Consider the following 19,958-nt stretch of genomic DNA (forward strand, 5'->3'; position numbering starts at 1 on the left):
CAAAAGACCTTTATGACATATAAGGGATGCTAATCAGCAACTAGGACTTCCTGACTAGCCCTGTGGTTCTCTCCACTGGCAGGGCCGAGTTAGTGTACTGAATTCTATTCACACCCCAGGTATTATTTCATTGAATTCCCTGGCACTATGAATGAAACACTAAAAAAAAAAAAAAAAAAAAAATTTAACTTTAAATGAAATAAAAATTAAGGCCTCTCTCTCTCTTTCTCTCTCTCATTGGAACAGTGTGGTGTTAAAAATTTCAGGCTGAACCACCTTTCTGTCAAGTAGAACACAGCATGCTTCAAATGAATGTTACCATTTGATTTTCTTTTTCACATCTGTTGTTTTCTCTCACTGTGGGTGTTTTCGGGGGGGGGGTGTCAAGCCCCTCCCAACTTTTATAGACAAAGAAAACAATAGGAAAATGGGAAATCCACCAGCGGTGCCGTTTCCTCAACATAAACATGTGCACTACATGGGTAGCAGAAACTCTCTAAAGAAAGTGCTTGCATTTTAAGGAATGGATGGATGCTTAGATGGACAGATGTACCATAGCAGAGAAGAAGAGAGGCCCAGGCCATTGATCTCTTTCTCCCCCTTGCTGAATGTAAATAGGTTCTTATTCAGATTCTCGGTATGTTACAAATCAAGAAGCCTTCTATCGCACAAACTGTTAGCTTCTCCAAGGCTTAGATAGGCCACTTTGCAGATTTTATGCAACTGACAATACATTTGAAAGAGAAGCATATCCTTTTCTATGCAGCCACCCTCCAGATATTTTTCTGCTCTCAGAAGATTCAGGAAGCGCCAACTGTTGAATTTTTAATAAGTAGATACATTGTTGGACTGCTACTTCTTGCGATATATGATTGCAAACCCTAATTATTTTTCACTGGAGAATTTCCAGATCTGTCTGAACATGGTTTTGAAATTCAAAAGCTCAAAAGATGATGTCTGACTATGCTATATCCTGAAACAGAAATCAGTGAGACAGAGGGAAAATGGGAACAAGTACTTAGAGCCAAATGTTCACTGGGATGTAGTTTTCATGGACCTCTCATTCCTGACAGGGCTGAATACTTACAATAACTCTGTTCTCCAGGTCTTTTAAGACATTTTCAAAATGTTATAACGTGTCACGTGATTCTGATCATAAGCAAATATTGGTTAATGGGTCTATTTTCTCCTAATGTGCCTATTTGACAATGCCTGTGTTCCATAAGCACGAGAGGATTAAATTAGGTCTCTTGATTTTTGTTTCCTTCTGTCCAACAAAGACCTCAGCATTACACACTCCTTTTGCTTTCCTTTTGGCTCTCAGAGCAAGTCCCATCTTTGTTTAAGAATGGTTTCTCCTATCGGGGTTTCCCAGGTTAAGGACCTGGACTCACCCAATAGGAGGGCCACAAGTTTCAGCGTGTCCTTTGTCAGGCATCGTGAAGATGAACGAGCTGGTTTATAGAAACGATACATCAACTACCTCTTAAGCATTGTCGTGAAAATGTTACAGGATCTCACCATTTGAGCTTTATTTGGATAGACAGTTTTTAAAAGCCCTTCCTGAATACACATACTCCTCTCTGCTTTTGGAAAAATGCCTTAAAAGAAACCTTTTCCAATACAAATGCAGAAAAACAGGTACACAAACCAAGCCACCACTATAGAAGAATAAAAAATTGCAACTCTATTAGGGCATGGACTTCCACATGTTCACACAGTACTTGCTCTGGGGTATTTTTTTTTGTTTTGTTTTGTTTTTTTGTTTTGTTTTGTTTTTGCTTTTTGTTTTTTGCTTTCTTTTTTTTTAAAAAAGTTTTTGACGTCTTTTTTTTTTTTTCCTGGACATCTAATGACAATGCAAGTGAAAAACATCACATTGGGTAAGGAGTTTTGAAGGAGGTTCGAATGCAAGAGGGACTACTCTCTAACTTAAAAACGAACACGACACTATGAAGAGGGAGTGTGCATCTTTGAGAAACCCTTTTTTTCTTCAAAGTGAATGCACAAAATGAGGGGATTCACTACTGGCTCTTTCGCTTCACGGTAGAAGTGACCGCTTGGTGGCCACTTCGACATTGCTGCCCTGGTCGGGCTGCGATTCAGGCTTACAAATAAATTACATAATCCGAGGGAGTAGGAAAAAAGGCTTATAAGAAGTTTCTATTCATTTGAAAGTTAAAGATTGCCCCCCACCCCCATTTGGCTGTCTTTTCTTCCATCTTTTCTGCAGCAGCATCTCAGTTCAGTCTTACTCAGGAGGGAGACGGTGTAGGGTGGGCCTTGCGGTCCTAGCGGCTGCTGTTCTTAATCGCTTCTTTTGCGGCGATAATCAGAGGAGTCAGGCTGGAGAGAGGCTTGGCTAATTTTAAAAATGGATGCTACAAAAGGGGGAAAAAAAGAGGAATTACTGGAATCCTTTCCTCCAACAAGTATATTACCTTACATTCTCAAGAAGCAGCCTTTTTTTCACTCAAATAAATGTACCTTGAGCATCCAATTAAACCTGATTTTATTAAAAATAGTGCCAGCTTTCATGTGTCTGTTGGCCATTTGTATGTCTTCTTTGGAGAAGTGTCTGTTCGTGTCTTTACCCCAAAGACACAGATGTAGTGAAAAGAAGGGCCATATGCACCCCAATGTTCATAGCAGCAATATCTGCAATAGCCGAACTGTGGAAAGAGCCGAGATGTCCTTCAACAGATGAATGGATAAGGAAGATGTGGTCCATATATACAATGGAATACTACTCAGCCATCAGAAAGGATGAATACCCAACTTTTACATCAACACGGATGGGACTGGAGGAGATTATGCTAAGTGAAATAAGTCAAGCAGAGAAAGTCAATTATCATATGGTTTCACTTCTTTGTGGAGCTTAAGGACATTGGGAGAAGGAAGGGAAAAATGAAGGGGGGAAATTGGAGGGAGAGATGAACCATGAGAGACTATGGACTCCGAGAAACAAACAGGGTTCTAGAGGGGAGGGGGTGGGGCGATGGGTTAGCCCGGTGATGGGTATTAAGGAGGGCACGTACTGCATGGAGCACTGGGTGTTATACGAAAACAATGAATCGTGGATCACTACATCAAAAACTAATGATGTACTACTGTATGGTGACTAACATAACATAATAAAATAAAATTGAAAAAAAAATCATGCCAGCTTTTGGCCTTCCGATGTTCTTGTCATTCTGTGTCATGAAATCCTCTGACAGCTGACTGGTAGAGCCAGAAACTCGGAGTAGGGGTCTTGTGAAAAATCTCACTAGGTTTGCAACAGTCTTGTTTGCTGATTTTCTCAAACTGATGCATTTATCTGGGGCAGCTCTCCTGCTTGAAAAAGTGTCTTTGGTGGCCCTTGACCCTGAAGCCAATGGCTTCTCAACCGCTAAACCCCGGACGGAGCCGTGCCTCCACCATTTTTCTTTTGGCCCCTCTGCAGTATGTAATACAAATGAACATCCCTTCTGTTTTTGAAATGTTTTCCTCGTTGGGGGCCTGTGACATTCCATAGTCTTGGTTCCCTTCCCCGTGCAAGCTCACTGACTCCTCCCCTTCTATCTTCTTCCCCACTTTCCCTTCCTCCTTCCACCTCCCAGAACTCAGCACTCATCCTGTTCTTTTTCTAACTTAATTCCTTTGAGAGCTCCCTTTCTTTCGTGGTTTTGACCTCTCATCAGATTAATGGGGATGACTCCCAAATCGATACAGTGTGACCTGATCCCTTTCCTGAAGTCTGGTCCTATTTCTCCAATTGCCTGCTGGGTATCTCCTCCCAAATGTCCTTCCGTGCCCTTGAAATCAACATTTAAAAAGGTATGTTAAAAAGTCTCCCACACAGGGTACTCTTGTGTGATGTAAGCTGCAGAGGCTTTGGAATCTGCACAGCACCTACGTTCCAAGTCTCTCCTCTGCTTATTATGATGGTTAGATGAGGTAAGTAAGTGACAGTTCCTTGTAAGCTACACAGGGGCTAAGAAATGTTAGCCATGGTATTATCCTCCATCATTTTTGCTTTTACTGCATGCTGCCATTGGTTTGATATTCGAAGTCACTTTTATCTTCTTCTTCCTTATGTTCTACATATAATCACCTACCGAGTCCTTTCTCCTCAATGCCTTCCACCATTATCTCTTGCCTTCCTTAGTTAAGCCCTAACCAACTGAACCCTCAACTATAACCGTAAGTCCTCCTTGATCTTCCTGCCGCCATTTTGTCCCATTGCTAATTCTTATTGTATTCCACCAGATTCACCTTCCTATACAAAGCTGTTGCCAGGTGTCCCTCAGATATGGTCACGGTTTGCCCACTGGCTACAGCCCCCCATTTCTATAGCCTGGTGTTCAAGGCCCTCTACGGCCGTATCTCTTACAGCCTCCTGACCGGAACTCTTTACTTCGGCTGTCCGCTTTATTTTCTGTTCCCTTCAACCTTGCCTCCTCCATGCCTCGGGTCACACTATAATCCTTCCATCTGAAATCGCTTCCCTTGTTTACCTCAGCCAGTTAAAGCTGCTCTATCCTTCAAGACTTGGCAGAACTCTTTCCTGTTTGCAGACACTTTCTGATCACCATCACCTATAAAGGTATTTCTCTAATCAACCATGGCATTTATTGTTTGAATAGCCACTGGGTTTGAATGAGTCTTTAAAAAACCTTGTGTTGTTTTTTCATATATCCAAGGACATTGTGAACTTCTGGAGAGTAGGAACCATGCCTCTAAGGTTTGTATCACCCACTGCAGTGAGCCCTGCACATAGAAGTTGCTCAAAAAACATGAGTTGATGGACAGAGACTTGACTTAGGCCATACAGAAGGGCACACAAATACTCAAGACCTGTCTTTTCTCAAGCCTTCTGGGGGGGGGTGAATGTCATGCATCCCTCTGTTTTCTAGTCCCTGAAATGGGCAGTGATAGGCTGGAGTCGGAGAACAGTGTTCTATGGACTTTGGGTGATACACAGGTTATTGCTAACATGTAAAATGAAAAGACGCAATGAACTATTCAATTTAGACTCAAAATATAGTTTTGCATTACTTAGCTGACTGGTTCAGATCAAAGTACTGTCAGGGAAGGAACTGACTTGGTAACTGACTCAATGATCTATGTAACTGCATAGCTAAACTAAGAGAACCCATCTCATCACTTCTCCTTGGAACGTGTATCGGGATGTGTCTGTGGGTGGTGGGAGGAGCGAAGAGATGTGGGAGCGAGGCACTCTCAAGTTCAGGTTTTTTCATCTGTGATTTGAAGCCGGCTTAAAGAGAGGATCAATGAAGGGCCACTGCAGATTTGAAATTCAAGCCCCTGGGACAGCCTGTGAAATGCTCACAGCAGAAAAGCGAAGGTGTAGCCTCTTTGATTCCCGGAAATCAGTTTATTCCAGGTGTGATTTGGGTCGGGGTGGGATATTTTTGACCTGGGTGTGGCGCTCTGTCTGGAGGGGGTTCGGGAGCAACAGGAATGATTTTCTTTCTTTTTTTTGCCTGGAACAGACTGAGTCTGGGGTTAACACACTAGATAACCAAATGTTGCACCTTATGTTTAACTGGATTAAGTGTTCGAAGTCACAGAGAGAATATGCAGTCACTGTTCTTAGATGTTACAGGCTTGATACATGTCCCCGAGGAAAAGTCCCCAGCACTGGAGTTCTATGTGTCGTCCTGGGCGTGTGTTCCTTTATTGATAAAAGCATATTTTTTTTTTCTCTAAATCGGTTTATGTGTTTGTTCAGGGGAGGGTCAGAAAATCCAGGGCTCAAATTCCAGTTCTGCCACTCGATGGCTGTGTAAGCCTCAATTTCTACATCTGTAACGTGGGATAATCCCACCTACCCTATAGAGTTGTTTTCAGAATTAGATGAGAGAATATGTGTAAAGAATTTGGCACACAATTGGTACTCATGATCATCAGATAGACGAATCCCTGAGAGCCATGAAAAGGACAAATGGTTACAGAGGCACTCACCACTGGATGGTACTCACCCAGGCAAGCAGGTGCCTGCCATTTGGCATCACAAGCAAAGGGGCTTTGACCAGTAAAGCATTAGAGTAGCAAATGCCATGGAAATAATTGCATAGTTATGTAGAGAATTACCTCCGGCCAAGAGCACCTGCATACAACATCCAGGGGCACAAGTAAAGTTTAGAACAAAACAGCAACACCAGAGGTTCACAGTTTTCTTTTTCCTCGCAAAATAAGACTCCAGGAAGAACAAAAGAGATTTATAGATTAAACCGCCACCTTCTCAGAAGAAGGGCAACATGCCAATCAATCTTGTCTTAGATGCATGCCCATACTTATGTGCCTGTGGCCTAAAATCAAATGGGTACAGCCCAACTCAAACTAGACATCTCTTGACACAGCTCTTACTGTCACACGTTGAGATAGAAAAGCTCAATATAATCACTCTCTCTTTGTAATTGTCCTATTTTATTTTCACCTGCAAAAGCTCCTTGGCAGATCCTCGCCTGTCCACATCCATCTCAAGACAGCGATTTAAAAAGTCACGGAACACAGCTGACAGTCTCTCAGGATTCTGGAGCTCTGGGGTTCCGTTAGTGGCTATCAGATATAATGCCTACAGGAAAAAAAAGAAAAAGAAAAAAAACAGAAAAATCCATTCAGCACATACAAATTAGGATAGTGAGTTGGCACAGAGGGTACAAATCCAGTTTCTTCCGGTTTATACTCTGGGTCTTAAAAATTCCATTTTAGAGAATGACACTGACATATACTTCAAAGTTTCTACAACATTTAGAAATCATTCCTCTTGGCAGCAACTGAGGTGACATTGAGGGGCCCCACCCTGAAAACCTTGGAAATAAAGTTATAAGATTGTCCTTTGAGAGTTGAGGAGTACAAATCCATTTATAATGAATGTGTGATTAACCACCTAGGAAATTAAGCCTAGGGATCGCCTGTGCATCTGTGACTCTAAAGACGTGGGGAACACAGGTACACCCAATCATGTTGACCTGTGTACAACCTCCAGAAGGTGCAGTGACAAAAGTGATTGTAATTTACTAAGTGTTTATCTTGTTTGAAGAATGTCGGTGAGCAGACCAGGGATGAACAGAGTACATTACAGAATTAGAGAAGCACAAAGAACCAGAGGATGATAGGGCCTGGATGAAAAGTAACCTGTGAGACCCAAAGAGTCAGGTGCTTTCGTCCTGTGGCAGATGTATCCCTACAGATGATAAGGAGATTTCTCATGAAGGTCTACCTATGCTAAGAGAAAATATGAGAAAAGTTGCCATTAGGAGTCCCGGAACCTGATGATTATGTATCCTTCTGTAAAAATAACTGGTTGTTAACAGATCTCTGAGATCTTTGTTCTGTAGGGCTGCCCCTGAGAGACATCGACAGACTCATTGCGTGCTGATGCAATCAAGGGCCCTAGCCTCCAGGGCGAGAGCCGGACCCAGGTGCCTGATTAATTCACAAAGGTAAACCCATCTTTTGAAAGCTCAAGACGGCCAAAGCGAGGTGGCCATTCCTCATGCCTCCTCTAAACAAACAATTCTAGGGCACTATGTATCAGGTATTGTATTGGACACTGGTGACCCAAAGATGAGTAAGAGAATGCCCTGCTTTCAAAGATCACACAATTGAGTGAGGGAGCGAGACATAAGTAGCTACAATACAGTGAGACAAAAGCCAATGGAGGCACAGAGCAAGTGTTAAGTAAATACAAGGAGGAAGCAATTTACCCTAGAGCTCAGAGGAAGCTTCAGAGGAGGCTGGCATCTGAACAGGGTTTTGAAGGATAAGTACTTTTCCCTACAGGTATCGCCACCAGGGTTATGTCTGCCGAGGTGACCAACGCTTTAATTGTTATGAAGCCATGCTCCCTCCTGAACTTGCTTGGGCTTTGTAGCAAATTTTTATGCCCCCTGCCCCAACCCCCTTTTCCCCTTTGCCCACCACGGCTCCTACTATTATTATTATAAGTATTTCTATCAAAGTCCTTTCTTGGGCCAGTTTTCATCAGCTGGTAGGGTCATCGCTCCTCCTGCCTAGAAACTTAGGGTTAGGAGGGGCTGTTTCATCCAGTGGCTGTCAACCTCTAGGACACATCAGAGTCATCTAGAAGGCTTGTTAAAACAGATTCGTAGGTCATCCCTAGAGCTTCTGAGTCAGTAAATCTGAAGAGGGGCCCAAAGAATTTGCATTCAAACAAGTTCCCTGTTAATGCTGAAGCTGCTGGTTCCAGGACCACACTTTGAGAACCAGTTTAATCCACCTGGGTAATTAAAGCAATGGGCAAAACTACAGGTTCTCAGACTTGCTTGCACAGAGGAATCACCTGGGGAGATTTAAAAGATCCACGTGCTCAGTTCTCACCCCTAAACCAATGAAGTGAAAGTCTTTGGGGGTGGAAGGCAGGCCTCAGTGATTTTTAAGCTCTCCAGGAGATTCCAATTTATAGCCAACATTGAGAACCACTAGCCCAGGACTTGGAGCCCACTTAACCCAGAATCTGCATTTGTAAGCTCACCAGACATGAGAGCCACAGAATCCCATAGAGCGAGATTCTCTAACGTGGTGATGGTTGAGAATTTCAATGGCATATGTTTCTATAGAGTACGATGAAACTTTCTGGTTTTCCCCCCAGTACATTAAAAAAAAACCCACATGTAAATACAGCCCCCTCCAAACCAACACCTTCTTTCCCCCTACCCCTCACGCCTCTCTGATTTTCAATTCCTTCGCTGACGCACAGCAAATGCACAGGGCAGCTATTGGGACTTCATGCCAAAGTACAAGTCAGTTGCACATCTAGTCTTGACTAAAAAAAAAAGCCAGTATGAAAATGGAACGCATTTATAAACTCTTTTTAGGAAATCATCAATCGGGCAAAGTCATATGGTGCACAAGCACAGCAGATACATTACATTAAGTTCAAACAGGGTGTTTCATTCTTGGACGATTAGCACTCGAAGCACCTGTCCTCACAAACTGTCTTTGTTCCCTTATTAAAAGAAAATTGCTGGCCATGCACATTACATTTGCTGCCTCCTCTTAAAACTGTCTTATTTCCGCGGGCCACAATTCTGCCACGCTCACTGTCCTTTGCTTGCTTTTTTATCTGCTCTGCAGCCAGGCCTGGTCCTAAGCACGCATGTGTGTGCCTGCGTGCACACACACACACACACACCCCTCTTTTCTCCTTTTCCACGCTCCCTGGGTCTGCCTGCATGCCTACGTGCTTTCATTTCCCCACCTTTCTTTCACCATTGTGGCTCAATACATTCCCCTCCACGTAATCTCATTCCTCATGAGTACGCATAATCCTCCTCACCTCTCTTTAGCTCACGCCTCATTACCTCAGGAAATGCATGCCCCTCTTTCCATTCCACTTAGGAATTTACAAATGACCTTCATCATAGTTGTGCAGCCTGAGTAGGGCTGGCGATACACAGGAGCACAGGAGCAGAAAGCTCTGTGATCTGATGGGGGAATCAGCGTAAAGAGCCAGTGCCATGAACCTCTACAGCACTTCACAGAGAACGGATGTCCTTTTCCAAATTTCTACCAAAAGAACGACTCTGGGGCACCTGGGTGGCTCAGATGGTTAAGCGTCTGCTTTCGGCTCAGGTCATGATCCCAGGATCCTGGGATCGAGTCCCGCATCAGGCTCCGTTCTAGGCGGGGAGCGTGCTTCTCCCTCTGCCTCTCTCTCTCTCTCTCTCTCTCGTGAATAAATAAACAAAACATTAAAAAAAATGACTCTGGTGTTTGCTGGGGGGTGCGGGGGGCCTCAGTTGGTAGCCTAACAAGAGGACCCTCTCCCCGTTGATTGGTGCCGATTTGCTTCCAACACCCTCGCCCCCCAACCTAGGTGTCAAACCGCAAGACTGCCTTGTACTCAACACTAGATCATTCCGAAGAACCTTGTAAAATATCAAACAGTATTTCTGTTAACTGCTGGTTCGATGAAAAACTACACGTACTCAGGAGAAGGTCGAAAGGAAAACACACCGATATGTTCACAGTGGTTCTCTCTGGCTGGAAAGATGACTCGTGACTTCAGTTTTCAAACATTTTTCGATTTTCCAAATTTTCTACAACGGACACGACAGCTTTTATTATTTAAAAAAAAAAAAAAAAACCCTCCAAAACACTACTGAAAAAATAAATGTAAGAAGTTGTGCCAGCCAAACTTACACAGAACTCCTCATCTATGTCTGTCTTCCGAGGATTAAACCTGCTTTTCATCAAGTCCTACCCCTTGAGGGAAACAAAAACCCAGACGATTTTTTTCCAGCTATTGTTTTCTTTTTAATTGCAACAGTATTATTTCCAACTAAATTCCATTGCAAAAAATCCACACTTTCAGTTATATTAGGGGCTAAACTGGCCTTTGTGGGATGGCCTGGGAACGTACTCACCACGCATAATGCTGTTTCTATGGGAAAATGCACTCTGAGTTCCAAATGATTAACTTAAAAATGAACTTTTGGAACACGTCCTGTGTGTAAGCTGGGTACTATCTTTGTAAAAAGAAAATTGCTACCCTCTGCCCTGCTAATGGGAGACAAATACAGTTGCAGCCAATACAACAGTCACCACAAAAAGGCTTTTACTAACAAAGTCAAGTCGTACATGAGGAAAGATCGAGGGAAAAGAGATTGAGTGAGGGATCACATTTGGGTTTTATCTGAGTTAGGGAAAAAACTCAAAGAGAATGAGCTGGCTGTTAGAAGAGCTCTTTGTTGGCACCCCCCACCCCCAGCCCCTGTGACCCATGCATGTGGTTTTCCTACTGGACTCCCCCAAAATTCCCCTCCAGGGCAGCCAAGAAGGAAAAGAGGCAGGGCAGGGAGATACACTGTAAAGACTCTGGGAGCCTGTGCCTACACTTATTTATTTCAATCAGAGACATTTTTCTTTTTTTTCTCTATTTCTCTCTGCTTCTGAGCAAGGCTTCATTTGAACCAATGGCTCGCTACGGTCGTCTGAAAACCAGTGGTCCACAGGACACAGTCATGATCCCCGGGCGTGGCATGCATGGTCCTCCGTGATTGGGCCCCTGGCCACCTCTGTTGTCCTCGGTGTGTGCCCTTCTTCCCCTGCCCCACCTAGGGACATACATTGGCCAAAGCTCACATACCACAGCCAATTTCACTCTCCTATTAAATCTGCCTACCACGCTGGCCCCATTTCCCTGAAATGCCTGGTGAACTTCTCTTTGCCCTTTAAGCTCTAGTTCACATGGCATTTCCCCTTTAAAGGCTTCTCCATCTCTCCCAGACACAGAGGGTGACCAACACCTTGGTTTTCTGGGGACTGTTCCAGGCTTTAGTAGTGAAGCCAAGCAAACTGGGAGTGTGGGTTACCCTGCAGATCGAGTTAGCCGCTCCCTCCTTTGAGCCACCATAGCTGTTTAGTTCAGACATTCATTTTCACATTGTATTGTGAACACCTGTTGCTTGTTTCCAGGCTTGCCTTGCTGGCCTGTGAAGGTAGGAATTGTGTCATGGGCACCTCTGGCCCCAAACCGGTGCCCAGTAAATGTTTTTGCTGCTGAATGAAATGAGAACCAAAATGCTGGAATCAATTTCACTGAGCTGGGACTATCACAGATTTGGATATACACGAAGTATTACAGCTCAGAACCTAAAGGGAACTATTAAACAGATAAGAAGACACACAGAAGAAAAAAAAAAGAAGAAGATACACCGAGAATGAGCAAAGCACCTTTTCTGAGTGGCAGAGGCCTGGCACGTGGTAACTTCTGATGACCCGCCCATCAGTGTGGCGGAAGGAAAAGAGCGCCAGGAACAGAGTATAGAAAAGGATGGTATCAAAGGGAGGGAAAACTGGAAAAAGATGGCCGCAACATGGTAATCTGCTGGGCCGGCAAACCCAGAAAGGTGAGAGAATGATAGTCTCTGGAACTTGAAACATAGTTCAGAAATGGAGTCTCCTCTGATCTTACACAGAGAAGGCGCTCTTGATTAATCTTTTGCTACATCATTAAACAAGGTCTGTTTGATTCCCCCAGTGAGGCAATGCAGGCCCTGGGACCTACTGTCCTTGTTTATAATGTTGGAAAGTCCACCTTGGGGCCAAAAATGGTGGCTTTCTTCATGTTGACATACACATTACCTGTAAATTTCTGATGTTCTGAAATTTTTTTTTTAGATTTTATTCATTTATTTGAGAGAGAGAGAGAGCTCACATGAGCAGGAGGGGCAGGGAGAGAGAGAGACTCTTCAGAAGGCTCCCTGCTGAGCGTGGAGCCTGACTCAGGGCTCGAACTCACAACCCTGAGATCATGACCTGAGCTGAAACCAAGAGTCAGATGCTCAGCCGACTGAGCCACCCAGGCACCCCTGATGTTCTGGAATTCTTAATAATAACTCTAAATCTCTTGGCAATCACACCTAAACATCATAGTTTTCACTGACCCCAATGTGCAACTAAAATTTACCTAAGTCCTCAGAGAAAACTATTCTACCCGGTTGAAGGAATAATTCAATTGACCTCATTGGCAATCTCCTCAGTTAAAAAGGATCAATGCAATCATCTGAGAAGTTACCACATTTCTCCAAGGAGGCTCCCGAACAATCCATATGTGCCCAATAAATTTTCATTAAGGCAGTTTTGCAACAGGACTAACCATTTAATTAAAAAGCTTCAGTTTGTGACTTAAGTTCATTATAATACTTTATAAAGATGAAGATGCTAGAAAACAAACCAGAAGACTTAACATGGCGATGTGTTAGTAACCATGAGAGGCTCCGGCACCAATATAAAGACTCAATTTACAAAGACAATAGGGTGTGGTACAAACATTTCTAAGTTGAATATTTGGGACCCAAAACACATTTTCCTCTGGAAATTATGTTATACATGGTGAACAGGCTCCCAACCTAGCCAACAAAAATTTAAAAAACAATCTAACTGAACTAGAAGACCAAGAGGGCTATTCATCTGTGTCTCAGTATCTCTATAAATACTATGTCCATGGAAAGTATTAAAAGCTAACATTTATTCAGTGATTCCTATCAGGTGGCTTAATTCACACAACAACCCCCTGAGGTGGACTTGATTATGGCCCCCAATGGACAGATGAAGGGAATGAGGGCTGTGGGACTAATATAACTTGTCCAGTATCACTCAGCTAGCAATGAATCCCGGGAATGTGAGTCCGTGCTCTTGACCGCTGCAAATACCACCTCACACTGTTCCCAGTATCTGAGGAAGGAATTCTCCTACCAGAGGTAGACAAAGGCTCTTCAAGAAATGAGGCACAGTCAGCAACTTCACCTCTACCTGTATAGAGGAAACAGACCCTCTTGAGGTCAGTCGTTCTCCACTTGTTTAGAAATGGGGAACAAGGGCAGGTCCCCAGTTAGAGGGTTTCACACTATATTCCCTGGGGTCTATATCTGTGTTGAGAGTTTCTAAGCAGCTCGTACTCTGGTTGTTGCCTGCAACCTCCTGTTGTCCTGGTTCCTTTCTCATTTTAGAATTTCCAACTACCTTTGAGTGTTTTACGAGAGTGATTTGGCAACGAGTGACTTGACACCTTATGGCTTAGTTTACTCATGACCTGGGATTTCAGAGGTCAAAGGCCAGAGCATACTACCGCCTCTGATGTGTTTATGGATTTCATGAAAGGCCCTAATGCTTCTTTCTTTCTTTTCTTCCTTCCTTCCTTACATTTCTTCCTTTCTAAGAAGAAAGTGAATGGGACCAAATGTGCAAAAAGAAGTGACTATATTATAACTAAGTTTTCTTCCATACGTTGACTTATTTATTCCAACAGTCCAGTGTGATAACTGAATAAGCAACATGGGGTAATTTTGTTCCCTACTTGTCTTGCATAGTAGTTCTCATCTGTCACCAAAACATGGTGGGGGGTGGTGGTTGTAGTGCTTGTTGTTGTTTAATCCTTAAAAAGTCATTTAAAATGAACCTATTACAGATCTCTCCCCTTACCGGTTGATGGCAAAAAGTAATTAGGAACCACTGACTGATTAGGTGTCGGCCTAGCTTTAGAGCGCTCCCTTCAAGCATCAAGGACTGGCCATGGCTAGAAAATAAAGACCAGATGACTCTGACAATGGGTGTGCTCATTCTAATCTCTCAGGATTAATAGTGCTTGTCAAGAGACACGGAGCAGGTGATGTGTGCTCAGGACGAAACCCTGGGCAGCCCGAGCAGCAACCCAAGGTTGAGAACCAGACGGGATCTAGAAGTGGGAATGGGGGTAGGCAAAGACACAGACAAGAAGTGAAGCAAAATGGAGCCGGAGGCGGAGGAGAAAAGCTGCGAGAAACAGGGGGAGATGAACACAGGGCAAGGACAGGAGCCAAATGACAATGGGGAGAGAAGGTGGCTGGTGGGACACCGAGGAAGGGAAATGAAGACAAAGGCTAAAGAATCGGGGAGGCCAAGAGCACCTGATCCTAGGTCCCATTCTGCTGCTACTGCCCCATTTCTCTGGTCTTTCCACATAAAATTTCTCAAAGCATTGCTTACAGTTTTGATACGCCAACTTCTTCACCTCCCATTTTCTCTTCAACCCACATCAAATTTCTGGTTCTAAGGTACCACTGAACACTACACATTTGCTCATATCTCACTTCAGAATATGAGAGCAGGCAGGGATCAACTCCCTGATTCTTTGGGGCTTTTCCAAATGACCGTATTAGGATCAAAATGGCCCGACTGTGGCATGATCTGTGAGTCATGCATTAGACTGCTCACATAAACTGGTTTAAACTGCTACTTTATAAGCAGTTTGTCAGGTGAAAAGCGCTGCACCCGATAACATAGAATTGATTCTTCCCCTCACACCCCAGAGTGTGGTGGAGATTATGGATCCCTGTAGCATTTCTATCACCGTGGTGCTTTTTCTAGGTTTCTCCCTAAGAGTCCTGTCAGAGTGGGGCAGCCCGGTCCCCACTGCAGCAGGTTTCAGTCCCATCCTGATCAAGTGTCTTTGCTTGGTAGGAAAAGGGGGATCTTCCTTCTTTATGGGACACAGATTTAGTTGGGAGGTGATGAGAGAGACATCTCTGAGCTATTTCCTGGAGATCACTTCCGCGAAAGCACTCCTAAAGCCAACACCCACTCAAACCACAGCTCTTCTGGTAGTCAAGGAAGGCTGGAGCCTATCTACAGCCTAAGAACACAGAATAAGGGACCCATGAGTTTCTCCTTTTATTTAAGTAACGCTCAGGTGGAAGCCCAATACAGAAAACAAATGAAAGAGGCCCTGTGTTGGTGGAACCAAGAGCCACGTGACCTCCCCCTTGGGCCCTTAAAAGCTCAAGGAGCTCCAAAGAATTCTAGGGCCTTGTGAAGTCCACTGACGACCAATAATCTCATCAACTTCCACTTGTTTGAAGTGCTAAGGAGATGGAGGCCCAGCAAGAAGTAACCTGTGCAAGGTCATGGAGTTCCTGACCGGCAGACCTGGGAACAGGATTCGCTCGGTAAGTCACATAATGTGTACAGCCGGTAGAGACACTAGAAAGCTGTTTGTCTCATCCTCTCACATTTATTGGCCACTCCTGGGTGAAAAGCGATGATGAATTTTGCCATCTAAGCACTGGGGCAACTCCTTATGGAAGGAGAAGGGGATGGAGAAGGAGAAGGGGAGGAGGAAAAAGAAGAAGAGGAAGACTTGGAGGAAAAGGGTAGAAGGAGGGAGGGAAGGAAGGGAGGGAGGAAGGACCAAGAAGCAGCAAAATGATCAGCCCAGTTCTTCGGATGATGTTAGCCCTTTGCCTCTCCCAGCTACAGAGGTAAGACTGCCTTCATCAAGTTAAACTTTCTCTGCTGAGAGGCTCAGGTAAGACATCTCTGAGTATCCTTTTACCCGAATGCAAAGGGCCTTCTAAAATGATGCTGCAACCAAGTTGGCAAAAGTATAGTTCCAAATGATGACAAAAGTCAGAAATGATCTTTAGTTATCAAGAGAACCTGGATTTTCTTGGGGAAGTCCGTTTTTCCTTTGCAAAAACACAGACTTAAAAGGCCATAGGATCAAGCATGCCAGTGGGCATTTCACTAGGCAGATGCCCATCATCATACTCCATGATTTGTCTATTTAGAAGGGACTCTGATTTTGAGGGACCTAACTACTTAGTTCTAGGTCTGGTACCCATTAGGGCAATAGGCCTATGCATCCTTGGCTTACTCCCAAGTTATGCTTTAAGGATACTGAGGAATGATAAGATGATATTAGGATAAGGGCATATCAGTCTTGGCCAACAGTAGGCCCCTGGTCACCCCATTTTTAACCTTTCTTTCCCTCCTCTTTGCCTGGTCAGAGTCTCAGGTTTTAGCTTGCTGTGGAATCAATTTCTTCTTTGGCTGTCTTCTGGGTTGTAACTCACCGGTTTGAGCTGTCTGCTTCTGAATTACAATCTAAATGAGACTTGCAGCTTTCCTATGGCTAGGTCCCATTTTCCTTTGCTAAATTCCTGACAACCAATGATTCTTAAGAGTTGTCTATCCTTTGACAGGCAATATTTTTTTTTCTGATTAAAAAGAAACCCTGTTCCTGTTCTATAATTATTTTAGTTGCAGTTGTCCCAACAGCCCCCTCCTCTCAGGCATAGGTTTGCCCTTAAAGTAGGAGGAGTGTCAACAAACCATCAATAAACCTTGCTGTTCCATAGTGGTTTACGGAAAAAGAAGGGACTGCTCCCAGCTCTTCCTGAAATACATTCAAAACAATATTGACTGAGTGCTAGCAAAGTATGCTTGCTTCTCTGGCGCTCAGGAAGTTTATGTCTGACTTTAATTCCAAATGAGCACGCGCCATCAAACCCAGACATTCCAATCCACAACACAGGTTCCAGTGGTTGGAGGAGCTAGAAACACTCTGGCCCTTAGTTGCTGTTTTTTAGTTGCTAGAGATTCCCTTCTGCTTAACTCCCTTTTCTAGACATATAAACTAACCAGAATTCCCTTAGTTCGATAGTAAAAAAAAAAAAAAAAAATATTTGTGTAGTGCTTTAAGTGTGCATAAAGGGAGACTAAGAAGCCTCACAGTGCAGACAACACTGAGGGCTGATGATTTTAGATTCCTGCCCTCCCTTCTCTCCGGCCATACAGGAGATGCACTCCTAATCATGGGTAGTCAGACTGATAGCTTTATTATCACCAATATGTGCTATGTACTTAGTGGCTTGCACATTTAACGATCAACTCTATTTTTTAGGAGAAGTAAAATTGGAAAAGAAACGGCATATCATGAGTGTACCTGCTGAGCTAATGCCATTTCTTTTTTGATAGTGTTCCTGGACTGCTAAGCCAGAGAATGCCGTAGAGTGCACTGTAGAGTGCATCAGGATTTCAACAAGGCTTCGACAGAGTGATTATATATATATATATATAATCAGTGAAATATGAAATGGAGAAATGTGGACCGAATAAGAGTGTACTCTTTTTTGGTTCAACAACCATGCTCAAAGAGGGCTGATGAAGACTTGTTCTCCAGTTTAGATAGGGTTCTAGAAAGGGCTTGCCACAGAGCTTTGTTTCTAGTTTAGTCCTTGGTGTGGGAACCTGGCATCATTGTTTCTTAAAGCTCCGCAAGTGATTCCAACGCACAACCAAGGAGTAGACCCACTGGTACAGGATCAGTGGTTTACACACTATACTAGTGTTTTGAGCATTCAGAGGTCTCTTATTAATACCAAGAACTGTCTTCCAAATAGCCAATGTTTGCTACTGTTTCGTCGATGTTTAAAGTGAGGGCTGAAAGACAACATTGAACGTTCATTTCAAGTAGGATAAAGGTTTGGAAAAGTACACATAAAAAAGGGCTCCACCCACAGTCCAGGAGGAACTTCAACTGGATGTCATGGAGACATTTCACAGATGCTAGATTCCATCAAAACCCATTGACAAGAACAGCCCAATTACCTGTGAATGCAAAGTTCATAAAGAGGCACTCTTTTGGTGCTGAGAAAAACAAACCCAAGATGTGCTTTATGGAGATGATTGTACCTCTTTATTTAGAATCAGGTCATTATAATCACAGGTTTTAGAGAACATATCTCCAATTAACAAAAAAGTTGGGGAGATGAGCAGAACGCTGACACTGATTTGTGTATCCACAGGGGACGTTCGATTTTAACCCCGGTCACTTTGGCAAATAGAAAGAACAAGGCACTTTATTATTGGAGACCGCACTAAAAATGTCCACGGGCCACAGAACAACATGTTTAAGGCCAATCACGTTGAGTGCAAAGACTTCAGGCAGTGGGGGACGGGTAGAAGCTTGTCTCTTCTCTGTCTCTGGAAGGGTACCAACCTCATAACATCAGGACAGTTAATAACTCTATGACCTTTAAAAGGCATTTTATGAATAAATTAGGTCAATTAGCACAGAGCAATTTACATTAAAAAAATCCCAACCACTTTATAACTGGGGAGGGGGTCGAGTAGCTAATTCCTTGCATGAATGATATGTTAACTTGGCAACATTCACAAAGGGCTTGCTTGGTTGCAACGGACACAACAAAGACACATGCCAAAAAAAAAAAAAAACCCACAATTAAAGGCAAACGGCCTTCAAAGATATAGCCCATCTGCACCTTTAACCTGTCCTGTTCAGTGTTACCTGTTCACTGTAATTTTACTGGACCCTGTAGAGCCCTCTACTCTTTGCGGGGATCAGAGTGTAGCCAGTGTGAAGGGGAAGTTTTTGCAGAAGTGGGGAATCCAATCTCCCTTTATGAATGTGGAAAAAGCACTCTAAGGATCCTTTCTTTTTCCTTTCTCACCTTTCTATTCATATAATGTCTCTCTCTGTACACACACACACACAATATGTATATACGTATTTCCTACAATGAGCTAGACACTGTGCTTGGTGACTTACATGCATTATTTTATTTAGTTTTCACACTCTGCAAGACAGGTATCCTCATTTTATACAAAGGAAAGAGGTTTATAAAGGTTTTAAGTGACTTAAGGAAAGTCACTACAGAGCTTGTAGGTTGTGGAGCTGGGACACGCTAGATCCACCTGACTACAGGGGCCAAATTTTTTCACAACAACGTGCTACCCTCTATTCCACCCATGCTGTATTCCTTCTATGTAATTCCCACTTTCCTCCTCAAAGACCAAAGGGATGAGTGGATGGTAGTATTGGAAGGATTTCAAGGAAAGAAGGACTAACCTACCTCTCTTTTCTACCTCTCCTGAAGCTCTGCAATTTTCCAATCCCCCACACATAGCCTGGTCACCAGGATCCAAGAAAATAAAGGCTCCTTACAGGCTCCTGTTAGATCGTTTTCTTTCCATTCCCTCCATGGTTTCGGTGACTACATTTTTCAAATCCCAAATAAGGGCGTATGGCCTGAGATGCTGTGTTTTCTTTAAGCGAACACGAGGGCAACATCTCTGAAATCAAAACTAAGAAAGTACTTGTGGCACCTAGCAGAGAGGGAGAGGGCTGGCTCAATACGGACTTGTTGATTGATTGCGTCATTGGAGGTTGATCACACATGGAAAGTAATGAGCAAAGTTAGACTAAGTCCTTATCAGTGGAATTCAACAGGGTGGTCTTTCTGACAGGTCTTTTTGTTATAGCCTTAATGTAGGCTTCCTGAACCGGGCGGCTTGTTAATCTGCAAGTACTTGTTTAGATACAAGGCCGTGGATTCTAAGAGACAAGCTGTTCATTATGAGTTCTAATCCTAGGCTAGAAGATGCCTATAAAGATTAAAACTTGTTTCCTTTTTTCTAACAATTAACAGCCCAGCTAAAGAGCGATCAATTGTAATTGGGGAACTGAAGAAGGTAATAAATGCATTACTGAGACCAGTTGCTTTACAGTGCCATTTATGTAATCCTTAAATTTTGCAGGTTGTAAATTACTCATTAGAAGGCAGAAAGCAAAATAGCCGTAATCCGTTTAGTGCCTCCAAACTCCGAAGACTTAGAGGAGGAAATCCAGCGAAACAAGAGGC

At 43.4% G+C, this 19,958-nt stretch overlaps 1 protein-coding gene across 5 annotated transcripts in view; it reads right to left on the reverse strand.

The window, feature by feature from the left end:
• Positions 1–2,291: 2,291 nt before the first annotated feature.
• The window catches only part of PAK3 (p21 (RAC1) activated kinase 3), an 87,452-nt gene continuing 69,785 nt past the window's right edge, over positions 2,292–19,958 (reverse strand). For 4 of the 5 annotated variants that reach the window (XM_028092282.2, XM_028092281.2, XM_028092280.2 and 1 more), the window contains 2 exons: positions 6,446–6,583; positions 2,292–2,381 (listed from right to left, as the gene is read on the reverse strand). In XM_028092282.2, the coding sequence (XP_027948083.1) occupies positions 2,292–2,381; positions 6,446–6,583 (228 nt within the window). Of the gene's footprint in view, positions 2,382–6,016; positions 6,116–6,445; positions 6,584–19,958 lie in introns of those variants that run through there. The other variant, XM_088028943.1, reaches the window with a different exon arrangement.

Source organism: Eumetopias jubatus, unplaced genomic scaffold (assembly GCF_037043125.1).
Source record: "Eumetopias jubatus isolate StellerSeaLion01/CBP00866 unplaced genomic scaffold, mEumJub1_p1.0 scaffold_11, whole genome shotgun sequence".
Taxonomy (NCBI): domain Eukaryota; kingdom Metazoa; phylum Chordata; class Mammalia; order Carnivora; family Otariidae; genus Eumetopias; species Eumetopias jubatus.